At 47.1% G+C, this 15,679-nt stretch overlaps 1 protein-coding gene across 2 annotated transcripts in view; it reads right to left on the bottom strand.

Moving 5' to 3' along the window:
• LOC120317455 (unconventional myosin-Vb-like) overlaps positions 1–15,679 on the bottom strand; it is a 64,286-nt gene that overhangs the window by 1,091 nt on the left and 47,516 nt on the right. For both annotated transcript variants that reach the window (XM_039364106.1, XM_039364107.1), the window contains 8 exons: positions 12,439–12,532; positions 8,636–8,779; positions 6,952–7,103; positions 5,768–5,857; positions 3,639–3,789; positions 3,102–3,387; positions 1,479–1,653; positions 556–636 (listed from right to left, as the gene is read on the bottom strand). In XM_039364106.1, the coding sequence (XP_039220040.1) occupies positions 556–636; positions 1,479–1,653; positions 3,102–3,387; positions 3,639–3,789; positions 5,768–5,857; positions 6,952–7,103; positions 8,636–8,779; positions 12,439–12,532 (1,173 nt within the window). The remainder of the gene's footprint in view (positions 1–555; positions 637–1,478; positions 1,654–3,101; positions 3,388–3,638; positions 3,790–5,767; positions 5,858–6,951; positions 7,104–8,635; positions 8,780–12,438; positions 12,533–15,679) is intronic.

Genomic DNA, 15,679 nt, shown 5'->3' with positions numbered 1-15,679 from the left:
TTGACACCCCTGCTGTAGGGGGACCGAACTGGCAGCTATGATTTTACATTGTTGTTAACTATGATAATAATTAATACTGTGAAACAACATCTGCCATACCCGGTCCTTGGGAAGGATATAATAGGTGGGTAAAAAAGCCAGATCCAATATAAATATCTGGGTGACACTAACTTGTAGCTGCTCAACTTTCAGTGACTGAGTAGTGCACACTGAGTGGAATTTAATCCTATGCCCTACCAATCTGTCAATCTTTACTTATTCTTCATGCATTTATTTTTTGTCACACTGGAGTCTTGAGTCCTATCTCACTACATTTCATTAGCCTTACAGAGTATCACAAATGAGAAAATTCTATGAAGAAGTAATTCCTGAAGATAATGACAAAATGAAGAATGCGCTTTGCTGGACACGTGCTCCGCAGGAGTGTGCAACGTCCAGCAAAGACCGCAATCAATTGGATCCCACCAGATGGTTGGAGGAAAACAAACGTGTCACCAAACATTTCAAGAAGATCTGAAAAACATCAACCTTCAATGGAAAGGTCAAAGAACGTACCTGAATGTTTCTTATGAAGGTTACTGTCACTCGCTCTTCAAACTCGTTCACAGGAGTGTAAAGATTTAGTATTTTTACAATCTAAGGAGCAAAGATCAAATGAGGGTTATAGAGGAGATGCGGCAGACTCTGTGGCATCACTAGTTTGTAAACAGGCATCACGGGTCCTCAAGAGAACCAGCGTAGGGAATGGGTGGAATTTAGGTGACAACACAGGCTGCCCGTCTGCAGGCAGACCTTCAAGAGAACTGGCGCCCTGAATGGGTGCCCCATTTATCCACAATTGTACATATTGTGCAAGATTAATCACGACGTGTGTTCTCTGGTTCCCTAGAAGATCTGCACGAAGCAACGCCCAGAGACACTCGCTTCTGAACTGGACATCCAGTTATGAAACTGCTGCCATACACCTCTCCTCTAGATGTTTTCTATATAATTACACATATTGTGTGCATATATTTGCTTCCATCGTGTTCTCATCAGACACTAAACAATAATCCATTAACATATTCAAGTACTTTCCCTGGTCGCTTAAAATAACCTTCCTCAGCCAGATGCTGGACTTGACTAAAGCAAAAAGCTTTGGGGAATTATTTGCAAAGTATCAGCACTACATCGTTGTGATTTGAGCCAAAGCAGGGATGCCTAAGTTCAAATCCTTGCTCGGGCTGAGGCTCTCTGGTGACCTTCTACGCCAGTGTTTCTCAACCTTGACAATTTAAAGGCATGTGGACTTCAACTCCCAGAATTCCACAGCCAGCAACGCTGGCTGTGGAATTCTGGGAGTTGAAGTCCACATGCCTTTAAATTGTCAAGGTTGAGAAACACTGTTCTACGCCGAATGAAAAAGGATCCGAAGAAGGAAGGAAGGCGTGAAGAGGAGAACCGTATTCCCCCGTTCAGCCTTTTATCGTGACGTGTACCTGCTGGGTGGTGAGGGATGTGCACAAGGAGCAGATGGCCTCCCCGTCCTCAGGGCTTTTCTTTCTCAGCTGCAGCAGCTGGGCTGCCTGGATCAGGGGCTCCAGGGTCTTGGCAGCCCCGCTTGCCTGCAAGTTCTTCCCTCTCAACCACTCCTCCAGCTGGCTGATGTTAAACCTGGACCCGACACAAGGAAGACAGGAGTTACGAGAAGAACTGGCGAGAGGCTTCCGAATCCCGGTGAGAGGTTTGCGTGTTCTCAACCGGCCCGTGCCTGGTTGGGGAAGCAGAGGACGTCCCTCTCTCAACCCCCCCAAGAGCAGCCACTGCTGGGCAACATTAACAAGACGGATGGAACCCCATTTCTTCCTAATTGTTCCAGCAATTTGGGGGTCTCCTTTTGTCTGGATCAACTGAATGTACAGTAGATCCATTGGTTTCCATAGGAACTGACCCGCTGGCTGGTCGCCTGAGCGTGATGTCATGGGCTGAGCGTGTGTGACTGGCCCAAACTCACCATCTTAGGCTTCAATGGCTAAGATGGAACTAGAACTCACTGTCTCCTGGTGAGTGTTCTCAACCAGCCAGCTTTCCTGCCTAACACTTACCGTCTCCTGGTGACTGGTCCAAAGTCACCCATCTGGCTTTCCGGCCTAAAGCAGCACTGGAACTCTCAGCGCCTAGTTTCTCGCCTGATGCCTTAACCACTAAACCAACCTGGCTCTTGTTTGATGGAAAAATACTCTTGGTATAAAGCAGCTTCAACATACTAATGCGGCCCCGGGGAGGTGTTGCAAGTATACATAAATGATTGCAAAGCGAACCTGGGAGACCGTTTTCCATAATATGTCACATTACAGCCTGCTTTCATTTCAAATGTTGAATTGCTAAGCAAACCACACTCCCCAGACAGAGCAACTCCAGTGAAGGAGGACCAGAATGATCTAGAACGGAATGGAATGGAATAGAATATAGAATAGAATATAGAACAGAACAGAAATAGAACATAGAAAACAAAATAAAATATAGAATATAGAATAGAACAGAATAGAATATAGAATAGAATGGAATAGAACAGAACAGAAATAGAACATAGAATATAAAATAGAATAGAATAAAATAGAATAGAGAATAGAATAGAGAAAGAATAGAATAGAATAGAATAGAATAAAATAGAAAATAGAATAGAAAATAGAATAGAGTAGAGTAGAGTAGAGTAGAATAGAATAGAATAGAATAGGAGCTGGAAGGGACCTTGGAGGTCTTCTAGTCCAGCCCCCCTGCTCAAGCAGGAGATCCTATACTATATCCTTTCCTCTCCCTTGTTTTGGGCCACAGTCCTTTAGCTTCCAATGGCTGAATAGCCTGCAAGGGTTCTGAAGCACGAAGAAGAGGGAAGGGCGCTATTCCAGGGGGGTCCAGCCTCTCTCTCTCATCCACCTACCGCCGTGTGTCTCAACTCTGGCAACTTTTAAGACCGGAGGAATGGCTGGCTGGGGAATTATGGAAGTCGAAGTCCAGACGTCTTACACTTGCCGAGAGGTGGAGGCAGAGACGCACAGGAAGGAGGACTTCCTCCTCCGCCCTGAACGCATCCCCCACCCGCCTTCCGGCCGGAGCCCTACCTCATCTGCATGCCTGTGCTCCAGGAGCAGACGTCCTTCCGCAGCAGGAGGTTGTTCAAGGCCACGGCGTTGATCATGTAGAAGAGCTGCTTGATGGCCTGCTGGATGATCTCTGGGTCCAGGCCCTGGTCGTACATGACGCTGAGAAAGGTGTTCAGCTGGCGGAGGATGGCCTCCAAGCTGTAGGCGTTTTCGCTGTCCCCCCTGCTGGAGCTCCGCTTCCGGTAGCCCATCGGCTTGACCCCCGACAGCCCCTGGATGCTCTCGTTCTCCAGCACCGCCGTCACTGAGAGGGAAAGAAGGGAAGAAGTCCTCCAAAGGTGAGCAACGTAAGCCGGGCAAATTCTAATTTTCTCATAACTGTTCACAATCGGTGGCTCTTGCCTCCCCCCTCCCCCCGTGCTCCCCTCCAATTCTGGGAATTCTGGACTTGGAAATCCATCAAGTTTGCCAAGGTTGGAAACACCCCCCCTCCCCCCCCCCGGATGTAGACGGTCCTCCACTGCACTACTCGGCTGAGTTAAGTGTGCCTTTCACCTATCATGGGCTGCAAGACGCCTTCAGCAATTCTGATGAGCTGCTGGTAGATCTGGATGGAGAGGTCACTCAGGACCTGGCGGTACTCGGCGAGGTCAAAGTTCTTCAGGCAGTGCTCGTTCTGCTTTGGGGTATTTTGAGTCATGAAACCCTGCAAAGGAAGGCCAAGAGAAGGTAGCAAGGTTAACGGCAGGTCGGATTACAGTTATGAAGAGGAAAACACCAAACACTGTAAGGTTGATAGGTAAAGCAAACGTTTGTGGAGCAAATTCTGAGGAGAACTGGAACTTTTGGGCTAGGTTTTAGGGGGGGGAACCCCCCACGCATCAAGGTTCACTTCCAAGATGGCTGCAGGGTACAATATAATTCTTAGGATCCTTAAAGAGACGTTGCAGGCTTCAGTGTATTCCAGTTACTTGTGGGGCAGATCCCCATGTGGTCTGCTACTAAGAGCTTCCCTCCAAGTGACAAAGAGGCCTTAGTGAACACTTGCAAGGTCAAGAATGAAATCTGGAGGTTTTATTAGTGTTTTATACCGAGAAAGTGTGGAAGAGAGGCAGGAAAGGAAAACAGGGACTCTCCTTGCCTCGGACAATTTTCATTTTGATGTTAGTTCATGAAATCAGGTAAAAAGTGGGACTGGCATCTTGTCTACTACCAACAAGGCAGACCCGCGAAGGCTAACTCAGAAGCATTAAGGATTATGTCCAGGAAGTTGCAAGGCGCATAGAACAAAAGCTTTGCTTGTTCTTTTAATTCGTTACATTTTCAGTCCAACAGTCAGATCTATAATTCACTAACACTAGCAGATTGTCAAGGTTGAATTGCTAAGGTGCCTGCTAACCTCTATCACTATTCAACTTGCCATAGAAACAGGGCGGAGGGGTGGAGAGCTTGGGAAAGAAACAGGAGTCTTTCTGTGGGCCGTGAGAGTCAAGGTCACAAAAGCAGGTGCCTGACGGAGAAGTGGACCCTTCCCATAACAAGTCACAGAAGTGTGATTGGGCAACGTGAACACTAAGATTTAAGAGACTGAAACAAACCATGAAGTTTGAGCGAGTGGGTGGCTCGCTTACGAGGGAGGGCAGGTACCTGCAACCTGCCTGCCTGAGCCGGTGAGCCTAAGGGCGGGGAGACAGTTGACACAGATACCCAAACTGGAATAGCTGGTATGATTTCAAGCCAAGATTTATAAGAGGCAAAAGCATATCCTAATAGCAAATTAATTTCCCTGGTCGACTCTTCTATCCCTGGAGAGGTAGGAAGGAAGGATACGGCATGAGATACTTGGATGACATTCTTTACATGACAAACCCAACACTGCAGAAAAGTCCTTGGCAAAATCGCTGCGGTCTGAGCAGGAGCTTATTTACCATAGTCTGGAAATCTCAGACATACAAGTCAGCAATCCTAGACTGGTGACCAGAATCAGGACTGGACCTTCTGTTACTAAGCCATGTGGTTGATCAGTCAGTCACACCTCATTTTACTAGCTTTTTTTGCCAGAGTCATTTGAGGGAATCACGCCGTTGTTCAATGGATGCAGCTTCCCCCACTGACTTTGCTCGTTCGAGACCAGTCGAGAAGACGGCAAATCGTGATCACGTGACCCGGGGATGCTGCCACCCTTGTAAACTCACACTAATTGCCAAGTGCCCAACTCACAATCACATGACCACAGGGACACTGTAACCATGGTAACTGTGAGGACTAGTTTTATTCAATGCTGTGCCCAGAGTTGCTTTGAAATGCGATGAGCGGCAAACAAATGTAATCAATCAATAAGTCCCTTTTTTTTCCAGTATTGTTGTTGACTTCAAAAGATGGCCAAATACAAACGGTCATACATCAAGGACTACCTATACCGTCTGACCATCCCTTAGACCAGGGGTGGGCAACCTTGGCTCTTTTGTGACTGGTGGACTTCAACTCCCAGAATTCCTGAGCCAGCCATGCTGAGGGGAAAGGGAGAGGTTTCTAAGCTGAGCCAGGCCGGCTCAGGAATTCTGGGAGTTGAGGTCCACGAGTCATAAAAGAGCCAAGGTTGCCTACCCCTGACCTAAGGAGAGTCATCCAAGAGAGATTTTTAGCACCGAGGCCCTCGTCCCTGGTTACCACCATGCTCTCACCGTATCGCCGCTGTATTGCTTCAGACAATGGAGAAGGCGACTCGTGTTGGACAGCCAGAATGACGTCATCTCAAAGTCCTCGTTGTGTTTCTATGGAGAAGCCAAACATCAGTCATGCCATGAAAGGGATGAGCAGCTGGAAACACAGAGTCCCGCTCTGGAGCCTCTCCAGAAAGTGGCAGGCAAATAATTGTCATGAGACGAATAAATCATCACCTAGGACGGGTGGTGAATCTATGGCACGCGTGCCAGAGGCGGCACTCAGAGCCCTCTCTGGGGGCACACAGGCCATGCCCCAGAGATGGCAACTGTCCCTCTTCAACCAGCCACCTGCTAACTCGCCAAGGTCCCACATGGCCGGATGCATCCCAGCACCCATGCGCTCGCTGGCCTCTGTGGGGGGGGGGGCGATGGTGTCAGACAGCAGCCTCCTCGGTCTCTGCCTCACCTTGCCCTGTGACAATGGCACCCCTGCCCTGCCTTGCCTCACCCCGCAGGACGAGCCTCCTGCCCACCGCCCCACCTGCAAGAGACCCCCTGGATCTCCCCCAACCCTGCCCAGCCCCCACAGGCGTCCCTCCCCATGAGCAACATTGAGGTGACCATGCCCACCTTGGCCACACCCACCCAATCTGCCATGACCACCAAAGGCATGCCCACCCAGCGATGCATAAGTGGGTTTTGGGTTGCAGTTTGGGCACTCAGCCTCTCAAAGGTTCGCCATCACTGTCCTAGGAGGTCTTCCCTTGAAATGTCCACCTATTATTTCCAAGTGTTGTGTTAGGGTTTCAAGGGCTCTGCTGGAACAAAGTCAGATCAAGGCGTCCGAAGGAAGGGCCTAGGGGCAAAAGAAGAGGTCCCTAACGGTCCCTAGAGACGGTTCTAACGGGCTTCCTTTGAATGAAGTTGGCCTGCAACATTAAATCTTCAATTCCATCATAACAAGACTTGCTACTTTTCCAACTGGAACTTTTCTCATGCAATCTCGTGAAGGCTGCAAAATTGTGAAGACGGTACTGGAGGCAGTGTTACAACAACCCATGCTGCATGACCCACAAATAAACTCTATTTTCTACTTTGTCTTTTATCTCCTTCTTGTTCCCTAGATACCTTGCGTCATCTCAGAGGTATATATACCATCCAATAAACATACCATATAAAGTGAACCCCCCCCCTTTTTTTACCTTTAATACTTTTTTAATGCCGTTAATAGTGGAGGTAAGCAACGAGTGCACTTTTTGATCATCATTAGTGTAATCGGCGTGTCTGATGCACATAAAAAGGATGTAGGCGGGCAAGCAGGGCACGGTGGCAGATACTGCTTGGGGCTTCAGATCTGTGAGCAGGAAAGAAAATCTTTCAACAACAGGATTCCTTAGCCACTCAGATACAAAGTCTATACTGATGGACTTGGACACTTACCTGAAGCAAAACGAGTCACAGAATTATTTTTATTAACTGATCTCATTCCTCTACTATATACATATATATTTAAAGATCTGACCTATTTTTAACAATCCAATTACTGTATTCCTATTATGTACTCTGGAGTAGAACATGCTATACCAGGAAAGAAAATGGAAATGAGTAATGCTCGATGATAAATTGTTCAACGTGTAAATCAGTTTTTCAACTCAATCTTTTAACGTGACATTTATGCTTCTTCCCAATGCTATAAAGACTTTCTCCCTTTACAGGAATTACGAGGGTAGAATCAATTACTTGGAGAAAGTGCTGGGTTAGCTTTCACTGGAGGCATTTAAGAGAAAATAGACAGTCCTTTTTTAATGAGGATTTCCCCGATGGACAGGCATGAGATTACTTGACTACTGACCGTAGGTAAATGCCCCCTTCAAACGCTACAGTCCTGGGACTCTTAGGAATAGAGTTGTTCTTACTTTGGCAGCAAACTATTACAAACCCCATTTATAACCACAATATTAGCCGTGAGGGTCTGGATGGGGGTTAACAGACTCAGGCTCAATCCTGACAAGACCAAGTGGCTTTGGATGTTGCCTCCCAAGGATCATGTTAACTGTCCAGTGTTGACTCTAGCAGGGGAAAATATACCCCCTTCGGAGCGGGTTCGCAACTTGGGTGTCCTCCTTGATCCACAGCTGAAATTGGAACATCATTTGACGGCTGCGGCTGGGAGGACCTTTGCACAAGTTCGTCTGTTACACCAGTTGCGACCCTACCTGGACTGGGAGGCTCTCCTTACAGTCACTCATGCCCTTGTCACCTCACGCCTGGACTACTGCAACGCGCTCTACATGGGGCTACCCTTGAAAAGTATTCGGAGACTACAGTTGGTCCAGAATGCAGCCGCGCGAGTGATAGTGGGTGTTCCTCGGTACACCCACGTTACACCTATCCTCAGTGAGCTGCACTGGTTGCTTATTGGTCTCCGGGTCCAATTCAAGGTGTTGGTTATTACCTTTAAAGCTCTATATGGCTAAGGGCCAGGCTATTTGCGAGACCACCTACTACCTCATAGTTCCCTACGTCCGGTTAGATCCCACAGGCTGGGCCTCCTTCAGGCCCTGTCGGCCAAGCAGTGCCATTTGGCGGGGCCGCGGAGGAGGGCTTTCTCTGTGATGGCGCCCACGTCTTGGAACCAGCTCCCCCCGGAGATTAGGACCGCTCCCACCCTGTTGGTCTTCCGTAAGCTACTTAAGACCTGGCTTTTCCGGCAGGCCTGGGGTTTATAAAATCTGACCCCTGGATGACTGTTATTGTATTGTTTGTTTGTTATGTTGTGTTTTTATTGTTAGCCGCCCGGAGTCCTGCGGGAGTGGGGCGGTCTATACATTTTAATTAAATAAATAAATAAAGAACTAGGTTGAGAAACTAAACAGAACTGTTTACCTGTAATGAGATTTTTTATGAGCAAAGGCTCCTCTTCTTCATAATATTCTAACATTCCCTGGAAGTCTTTTTCCTTCCTTTGGACGGCAACGTGCCGACTGAGTTCGTGTTTCCGTTTTTCAGACTGTGTAGTGGTTTGATCAGCTGGGAAAGACAAATCAAGAACAAACTCAACTCTGAAGCAGCTGCCCTCGCCAGAGGGCCCTCCGGGCTCTGGTTGACTCGGGGGTCTGCCCCAGCACCTCGGAGCTACAAAAATGATAACTGAGGCAACACAGATATAACACAAAAGACGCAGTCCTGGTTAAAAAGCCAGGAGGAGGTTGGGGAGCTGTGTAGTTCCTTCTCATCTGCTTCAGAGTAAATTCTAGGGTAGAAACCAGCATTATCTTGAAATAGAAACATGACCACCCACCTGTACTCTAATGCAGGGGTATGCAACCTCGACAACTTTAAGACTTGTGGACTTCAGCTCCCAGAATTCCTCAGCCAGCTAGGAATTCTGGGAGCTGAAGTCCACAAGTCTTAAAGTTGTCGAGGTTGCGGACCCTTGTTCTAATGGCTATGATTCATACTGAGGTCTTGTATCATGAAAACTGATTATGTGCCATCAAGTTATATTTTACTCCTAGCAACCACACAGACAGAAAGCTAAAACATGCGGTCCATTTCCTGTCTTGTGGAGAGTAGCATTTGGGTACCTGTAAATCTCATCTCTAAGTCTTTCTCCTTTTTATCTGACATTTCAGGGGCCTTCAAACTTGGCCCTTTGATGACTTGTGGACTTCCTCGTGCCTGGCTGAGGAATTCTGGGAGTTGAAGTCCACAAGTCATCAAAGGGCCAAGTTGGAAGACCCCTGTGCTATTTGAAAGACCTTGTTGCCCTGATCTGTGGATTATGCCTCTTATCTTTGACATCTTCCACCTTTTCCTGAATTTTCTCCAGGAACTGCAAAAGAATCTACTCCACAGATTTTTTTAAACATATGTGCTGAGAAGAAAGCCAACATGTGTTTGGGAAGTCCAAGTAATGGATCTTTTCCATCAGTTTTCCAAGGGAGAGAAGATCTTACTGTTCTTTCCACAGATACATATGCAGGTATGTACATACAGACACATGCAAAGTGCAACAAAAGTCAAGACCCATAAACAATTCATTATATAAATCACATCAAATGCTCATTTTGATTGTTATTTTCTTTTAAACCTTTCTTAAATCATTTGACATTGGTCCTTTCAGCATTTCGGCATACAATAACTTTTTCTCTGAAAAAAAAATTAGTAAAACATTGTAATTGGCCCATAAGTCTGATTTTTTTTTGGTGCACCCTGTACATAAGCAATATGTAGTCATAGAAAAATAGAGGGATTTTTTTTTCGATTTTGAGGTTTTTTTTAAAAAAATTCATTTTGCATTTTCATTCCCTTCTTTAACTTTTAGGTTGTATTATTATCTTTCAGTACATAATTCACTTAATAATACTTTAAGTGAAATATTTAACTTCAGTTCTTGTTGATAACTGCAATATTTATTTTTGTACTTGTATTCGTTCAAAGATTCAATGAAAATTAAGATTGAAATGGAAATGAAACGAATAAATCTTATCCCCATTTCATCATTTCTGTGATTCTTACCCCATTTCAGTGGTTTAAGTATGCCTCTAATGGAAAGAAGTAGCCAGAGCTATTGCATCATTTGCCATATCTAACCTCACTTTCAGGATTCAATAAAGTTCTCTGGATTTAGCCCTAGAGCAGGGGACTCCAAACTTGGCAGCTTAAGACTTGTGGACTTCAACTCCCAGAATCCCCAGAATTCCACAGGAATTCTGGGAGTTGAAACCCACAAGTCATAAAAGGGCCAAGTTTGAAGACCCCTGCTCTAGAGAATACATATAAATCACTATGGCATTAGACCAAACTGCTACAGTCATACCTATAAAAAGTAAATAACTTCCATTTCTTAATAAGAAGATGAAGACAGTAATCAAATTATGGCTTAATAACCTTGCTAAGGATAATAGGTAATTTCCTTGCTTCCTTCACCAGCAAACAAATGCTGAAGTGGTGAAATGCATTAAGGAAATGGATTCTAAGACACAATTCAAGTAACTTTGTGCCAGTCAGTTTCATGCCTATAAATTATAACGACAGGAACCAGCTATGCTAGCTGCCACGATGTAGAGTCTTCAATTCCTTTGGCTGAATTTCATTTAATGATCAGCTTTCTGGGAACCAGGTTTTTGGATCCGAGCTGCAGTAGCTAATCACTCCATCAAGCCCTCAAAATCAAAAGAATATATTTCTGATATGCCGCTTCTCTTTTCCATGACTGCAGATGCATATAGAGCATTCTCTAAAAAGCCACCTTGGGTGCCAGGAGGACCAGCAGGGGGAGACATTCTCCCTGATACTGGAAGCAGCGAGACCAAAGCAGGGCTGGGAATAGCAGAGGAAGAAGACTTTGTAAAGTTTTCTAATCCTTCCCCTTTCAATAAACAGAAACAGGAAACATCCAGTCGGTGAAGATGGCGTGCAGAGGGACAATGCGGCACTTCGAAAGGCAAAAATAGTTTTCAGATTAGAGAGGGGTGTTAACCTGGCACCTGCCTGCCACCTCTTAAAAAGCAGCTGAGACTTTGTGGAATTATACAGGAGCTGCAGCGGGGAGCTGCTAAGGCCCCAGGAAAGGAGGTGCAAAAAGAGGTTAGGCTGCACCCCACAGTTCTGCACAGGACGTGGGAGGAACAACCAGGAATTGCGATGGCTCTTAAGACGTCCTTGATTAACACTTCCTTTAGTGACCATCTGAAGTTACAAGGGCGCTGAAAAAAGTGACTTATGACCATTTTTCACACTGACAACCGTTGCAGCATCCCCCACGGTCACGTGATCAAAATTCAGAGGCTTGGCCACTGACTCGTATTTATGACAGTTGCAGAGTCCTGATGTCACGTGATCATCTTTGGCGACAAGCAAAGTCAACGGGGAAGCCAGATTCACGTAACAAAACCACGTTACTAACTTAACAACTTTAGTGATTCGCTTTACTGAGGCAAGAACGGTCATAAAACGGAGTAAAATTCACTTAACAACTGCCTCACTTAGCAACATTTTAGGCTCAATGATGGTCATAAGTTGAGGATTACCTATACAAGGGGTAGGGAACCTTGGCTCTTTTATGACTCGTGGACTTCAACTCCCAGAATTCCTGAGCCAGCCACGCTGAGGGGAAAAGGAGAGGTTTCCAAGCTGAGCCAGGCTGGCTCAGGAATTCTGGGAGTTGAAGTCCACCAGTCATAAAAGAACCAAGGTTGCCTGCCCCTGTCCTAGGCCGCTTTATGACTCATGGACTTCAACTCCCAGAATTCCTGAGCCAGCATGGGGGAACTATGGCCCCCTCATGACTCATGGACTTCAACTCCCAGAATTCCTGAGCCAGCCATGCTGAGGGGAAAGGGAGAGGTTTCCAAGCTGAGCCAGGCTGGCTCAGGGATTCTGGGAGTTGAAGTCCACGAGTCATGAGGGGGCATAGTTCCTCCATGCTGGCTCAGGAATTCTGGGAGTTGAAGTCCAGGAGTCCTAAAGGAGCCAAGGCGGCCTACCCCTGGCCTGTACTGTACAGTGCACCCTTCTTCCTTTGAAAAGCAGCTGAACTTACAAAGTCTTTCCTCCAGCCTTACTCAGATGTGGGAGCCAGGCTGCCAGACGTGCTCCGGATCCTTCGCTTCCTCCCTCGGTGTAAAGCCAAGGTGGCTTTTTAGCCATCGGAGCTATTTTTTGTCAGGGGAAGTGAACGTTACCTTCGTAATCTTGCACTTTCTTCATATAAATCCTGAGCTGCTTCTTCAGCTTCTTCTCATTCTTTTCTAGCTTCTCCAGCGTCTCTTTCAGGTCCTGAAAAACAGGAAGAAATCCCAGATCAGGCTCAGCTGCTGCTCGGACGGAGCGATGCCCGCGCGTTTCGCCCAGAAGATCGCTTAAACGGCAAAAGAGGCGGAAGGGAAGACGGACTTCCTTGGCAGATGCGTCCATATATTCATTTAACAAACGTAACTCTAGAGTCACTCAGGGGAAATTAGGGGAGGAACACAAAAGTATACTCAAGGCACATAAATGCAACCAAAACCCAAATTGGATTGAGGGCCCTAAAAATTGCATTATCAGCACATAATCCAATCTATACTCACACTAGACTTCCATCCAGGCCCGGGGGAAGAACCAGTCCTCTACAGCGTTCAGGCTGCCTGCATCTGGGAGGGGGGCTGTCCCACAAGACAGCTGCCGTGCCAGAGAAGGCACACATCAAGGCCCACCAGCTGCCCTCTTTTACAGCAGGGGTCCCAAACCCCCAGTCTGTGGACCGGCCCTGGTCTGCGGCATGACAGCAACCGGGCCACACAAACAAGCGAGGCCCCATCCGTGGGCAGCACGCAAAACCAGGTCCCTCTCCCCACGGAACCGGTTCCTGGTGCTTCACAGAACCAGTTCTAAGAGGACCCAGCGCACCCCCACGGCACCAGATCTTGTTGGAACCGCTGGGCAGAGGTGATCCGTAAGAAACCCGATCCTGTGCCGCTTCAAAAGCAACAACCAGCACCTCGAATTGCGCTCAGAAGCTTACTGAGGGTCAATCCAGATGACAGAGCGGCAGTTCAGGTAGTCCTCAACTTACACCCGTTCGTTTACTGACTGTTTGAAATTACACGGCACTGAAAAAGGTGATCTGCAACCGGTTCCCGCATTTACAGTTGCCGCAGCATCACCACGGCTACGTGGTCAAAAATTTAGCCGCTCGGCAAGCGGCAGGTGTTTCTGAGGGCTGTTGCCAGGTCCTGGGGACCGGCCTTTGCCCCCCCCCCCAGCCACCGTCTGGCCAGGGGAGTCAGCGAGGGAAGCAGGGTTTATGCTTCATGACTGCCAGCATGATTCAGCTGCAGGGGCTTAACAGCTGTGGCAGAAAAAAAGGATCATGAAATTGGGTTCAGGTCACTTAACCGGATCACTTACGAATGGAATTTCTGGCCTTAATTGCAGTCATAGATTGAGGACTATCAGTACTGGGTGGGCATATCATGGAACAAACAATACTCTACACTGGGGGTCTTCCAATTTGGCCCTTTGATGACTTGTGGACTTCAACTCCCAGAATTTCTCAGCCAGGCACTGCAGGCCTTTGTATCGTGTGATTAGGGTGATTATATTCTCATCGGACTCAACTTGAAAGTCTTTGATCAACTTGATTTTTTTTCTTTCAGAGTTTATTTCAATCTCTTCCGAGCCAATCAATTATACATTGTGAGTCAAGTAATGTGTCAGGTTGCCATGGCGAGCCTGAATTATTCTAAACAGCAAGTTGTCACGCTGCTTTTTGAAACACTCTCTTCAGGTTCTTATTAAATGTACCTATAATTTTACTGAAAACTTGGTTCAGCGAAACAGGGACGGTGTGGTTTAGCAAATAAATGGTGGCTTTTAGAGCCAGTTTATAAAAGCTGTAAACACAAAAAGCAAATTTGGGCAAAGTTTAGGGACCCATATGGATGTTATTTATTTTACAGCATGTAAAGTAGGGGAAGAATGCTTCACAATGGAGCTGATGAAACAAAAAGAGTGGGTCACTTAAATAGGAGCCAGCAGTGTATGACGACTGCAGTGTCCCAGCGTCGCCTGATCGCCATTTGTGATCTTCCTAGCTGGCTTTTGACAAGCAAAGTCAATTGGGTGAAGCTGGATCTGCTTAACGACTGCAGTGATTTGCTTAACAACTGTGGCAAAAAAGGTCGTAAAATTAGGCACAACTCACAACTGCCTTGCTTAGGAAGGGAAATTCTGGCCTCAGCTGTAATTGTAAGCCAAGGACTCTCTGTGCCTCTGCCAAGAGCCTTCGGGAGGGGACGCGCCTAGAATGCAGACAACGCTCCTGAAAATTCATCGAAAATTGTTCCATGCCAGGCTGTCACTCAAACTATTCTCCAAAGCACCAGAGGGCAGGACGAGAAACAATGGTTGGACACTGACGAAGGAGAGAAGCAACCTGGAATTAAGGAGAAACTTCCTCACAGTGAGGACAATCGACCAGTGGAACGGAAGTTGCCTCCAGAAATCGTGGGCGCTCCATCGCTGGAGATTTTCAAGAAGAGACTGGACAGCCACTTGTCTGAGATGGTATAGGGTCTCCTGCTTGAGCAGGGGGCTGGACTAGAAGACCTCCAAGGTCCCTTCCAGCTCTATTCCATTCCATTCCACCATGGCAGCACTGCTTTTTTGCTGCTCCCATGCCGTGCTGTTCTATATCCAGAAGGCACGTTGTGCGTATTCCCACAGGGAAACGTTATTTTTGTCCGTTTTATTATCTAAAAATAGACTGACCCGAGCATATGTCTCAGATCATACCTGGACCCAAACATCAGCATCACTTAGTGAATGAACCGCTCTGAATTTTGTAATTCAAGCTTTGGCTTAAACCTCTCCGCACCCCATAAAACATTCATATTAAAATACATGCTTAAAACAATCACAAAAGTTGTTTGTGATTTCTGTTGCTTTTAGAAAAATGGATCCACAAGGGTGGCAAATGATAAAGTGTCTTGGTCTGGAAACAAAGTTGGTTTACCATTTCGTCCTTCTGACGGTTAGAGTCTCTCTCTCTCTCCCTCCCTCTCCTCTCTCTCTCCTCTCTCTCCCTCCCTCTCCTCTCTCTCCCTCCCTCTCTCTCCCTCTCCTCTCTCTCCCTCCCTCTCCTCTCTCTCCCTCCCTCTCTCTCCCTCTCCTCTCTCTCCCTCCCTCTCCTCTCTCTCTCCTCTCTCTCCCTCCCTCTCCTCTCTCCTCTCCCTCTCTCTCCCTCTCTCTCCTCTCTCCCTCTCTCCCTCTTCTCTCCTCTCTCTCCCCTCCCTCTCTCTCTCCTCTCCTTCCCTCTCTCTACCTCTCTCTCCCTCTCCCTCTCTCTCTCTCTCCCTCCCTCTCCTCTCTCTCCTCTCCCTCTCTCTCCCTCTCCTCTCTCTCCCTCCCTCTCCTCTCTCTCTCCTCTCTCTCCCTCCCTCT

This window comes from Crotalus tigris, unplaced genomic scaffold (assembly GCF_016545835.1).
Source record: "Crotalus tigris isolate CLP2741 ecotype Arizona unplaced genomic scaffold, ASM1654583v1 scf7180000019651.407290, whole genome shotgun sequence".
NCBI lineage: Eukaryota > Metazoa > Chordata > Lepidosauria > Squamata > Viperidae > Crotalus > Crotalus tigris.
This window is presented reverse-complemented; position numbering and strand designations above follow the sequence as displayed.